Source organism: Chenopodium album, chromosome 18 (genome assembly GCF_948465745.1).
Source record: "Chenopodium album chromosome 18, dcCheAlbu1.1, whole genome shotgun sequence".
Classification (NCBI taxonomy): domain Eukaryota; kingdom Viridiplantae; phylum Streptophyta; class Magnoliopsida; order Caryophyllales; family Amaranthaceae; genus Chenopodium; species Chenopodium album.
Window position 1 is genome coordinate 19,081,471 of NC_137851.1, and position 2,721 is coordinate 19,084,191.

The 2,721-nt window shown below is 40.2% G+C and overlaps 2 protein-coding genes across 2 annotated transcripts; both read right to left on the minus strand.

The window, feature by feature from the left end:
• Positions 1-382: 382 nt before the first annotated feature.
• On the minus strand, positions 383-1,150 carry LOC145591961 (protein FAR1-RELATED SEQUENCE 6-like). Its single transcript, XM_081648438.1, has one exon. The coding sequence runs from the start codon at positions 1,148-1,150 to the stop codon at positions 383-385; it is 768 nt and encodes a 255-aa protein (XP_081504564.1).
• A 63-nt stretch (positions 1,151-1,213) lies between these two features.
• On the minus strand, positions 1,214-2,721 carry LOC145591962 (protein FAR1-RELATED SEQUENCE 8-like). Its single transcript, XM_081648439.1, has 4 exons — positions 2,167-2,721; positions 1,811-2,058; positions 1,449-1,571; positions 1,214-1,349 (listed from the first exon to the last, which is right to left on the minus strand). The coding sequence occupies exons 1-4, from the start codon at positions 2,719-2,721 to the stop codon at positions 1,214-1,216; spliced, it is 1,062 nt and encodes a 353-aa protein (XP_081504565.1).

Sequence of the window (2,721 nt, forward strand, 5' to 3'; positions counted from 1 at the left end):
GTAAATGACGCTACCTACTTTAGTGTTAATAAACACAAGGTATTAAACACATTAATACCTGAATGGAGTTTGTAAATGTATGTGGAGACTGGGGAGTTTCAACACATTCATCAGTGTTTTCTTTTGCTGTAGCCTTCTTTCTCGCTCGCTCATCTCGAGCCTTCTTAGCTGCATATTTTTTCCTCCGCTCTTCCTTCTTCCTTCTATCTTCCTTAACTGTCGTCATGAACCGACAGGACTGCACACAACCTGGACTCCTCTTGCTATGAGGATCTTTGATAGTCACAGGGTTTGGTTGAGGTTGAATAAGAGGTGGATTGCATTCACCACTTTCCACCCCAACAACTCCATAAACTACACTTCTAGCAACTGAAGATGGTGTTTATCTTAATGGACCAACACATTTCTTCTTGTTGACACTAGGAGGAGTAGTCCTGTTCCCAGTCTCGCCAACACTACTTATCGAAATGGCTGGTGTGGTTTTTTCCTTCACCTTCATTTCCAGCTCTTTCAACCCCTCAATAACCATCTGCATAGTTTCATCCATGTCACTAGCAAGGCATGACAAAGGCTCAAATGCCAACATCATTTTGTCATATCGAACAACTTCTTGAGTTTTTGTTGGATCATGGAAGGTACCTTTAACCCTCGTGTGCTTCCGGTAAATGTCTTTGCGCCATCTATCCAATATGTACCTACTAGGCACATCAGCCACTTGCTGCATTTCAAGAGCATTTAGGCAATGTCTGCAAAGAATCCCAGAGCATTCAAACAAGTTGCACTCACATTCTACTTGCTGATATTCACTGTGGTGTAAAACGCGGTAAGTCCGCCACTTGTTGATCGGCTTCTCCTTCTTCTCAAATTCAGACCACGCATATACTCTGCCTTTTATTAAATGTTCAAAATAGCCTGGAGATATCTCATGCATGCTACTACCACTACAGTACATGAGCCTCTTGCATTCCCTTTGCACCTCCATAAACTTTGCGTTAGTGTACACATCCCAAAATGTTTCCTCAAACTTGAAATCAGTCACTAGACAACGTAGGAACACAGCGGAGTTACCATCTGCCAGCCTCTCTGACTGCAATCGCTGCTCCATAGCAGCCACATACTTCTCGGCAAAGTCACAAAGTTCAGTGTTCATGTCAAAAAACTCATCAACAAAATTATGAATGCTTTTTGACCTTTATGTAGTCTTCATTCCTACCTAGAACAAATGCTTCATTGCAGCTGGAATCCACATTTCCCTCTCAGCATACAAGACAACAAGCCACATGTTACTAGCTAACTTATGCTTCTGAATAAATTCCTTCCACCTCAATTCAAACTTCTCCATAGATAAACTGTCATAGATTATATTTTTCAATTCCTCCTTAAAATCTAAGTACCACTTACACTTCCCTAACTTGACACCAAATTTTTCTGTAATGTGTCACAGACACCATATGTGTCGGATTTGTGGCATCTCAGCTTTCAATGCTTTGAGCATCGCCGGATCTTGGTCGGTCAGTATAGCCATAGGAGGGGACCCTCCAACAACATCAAGCCATGTCGAAAACACCCACCTGCATAAATAAATAATTATATGAAATATGACAATTAAAATAGGAGATACAACAATATGAAAAATGCAATATCAAATATGACAATATGACAACATGAAGCACATAAATGACAATAACAGACTAAGTATTGAAGTAGTCGCAATAAAACACATAATAACATATTTAGGTAACAACGAAAACAATAAAATAAATTTAAAGAACAATAAAAAACAATAAATTAAATTTACAGAAGAACGCACTTAAAGGTTTCAGTGTCCTCGTGGGAGATTAAGGCGCATCCAAGCAATAAGGTTTGCCCGTGATGGTTAACACCAACAACATTTGCAAAGGGCAAGTCATACTTATTCATAAGGAAAGTGGTGTCGAAACAAATGACGTCACTAAAATCCTCATATGTAGCCCTACTACGTGCATCCACCCACAATACATCCTGAAGAACGCCATTACCATCCAACCGATGTACATGGTAAAAGTTCTTATTGTTCTTCTACATCATTTTAAAATAATTCATCATGTCATTTGCATCTCCATCCTTAAATTTCAATTTATTTTCCTTCGCAGCCAAGTTATTCAAATCCTTTGTGGTGAAAGCAACATTTTCGTATCCATTCCGCTCACTAGCCAACCACCTATGGAGTTTCGCGTTAGGCAAACCAACATCATTACCAAAGTGGAGTGCACGCCTAACATACGGTACCTTCTTTAACTCTTCTAACCTATACTTAGTCACGAGCATTGACTTTGATGGGGAATAAATATGCCTATGAGTTAAGCACACTTTCCTCAGCTCCCATTTCCCATTAGAAGTCAAGCTACCATACACCATAGCCTCGCAGCCACATTTTTTAGACTTTTTAGTGGCAAAAAGTTCCCCTTCCAACTCCCTAGCAATTCTTTTACCACCAACCTTCCTTCGAGTGTCAGGTTTACCAACACAGTCGCATTTCCATGTGACTGCCCGTTTTATCTTACTTCTATCTTTAAAGTGCTTGTATGCACTTTGGCCACGTACCACCCCAAAGCCTTGCTGCTTCCCATAAGCATTGAAATAAACATCTATTTCTTGCCACGAATCAAATATTATCCCTATTTCAGGAGGGTCAACATTCAAAGACCTCATATCCACCAGATCACCTCCACCCCTCTCCAT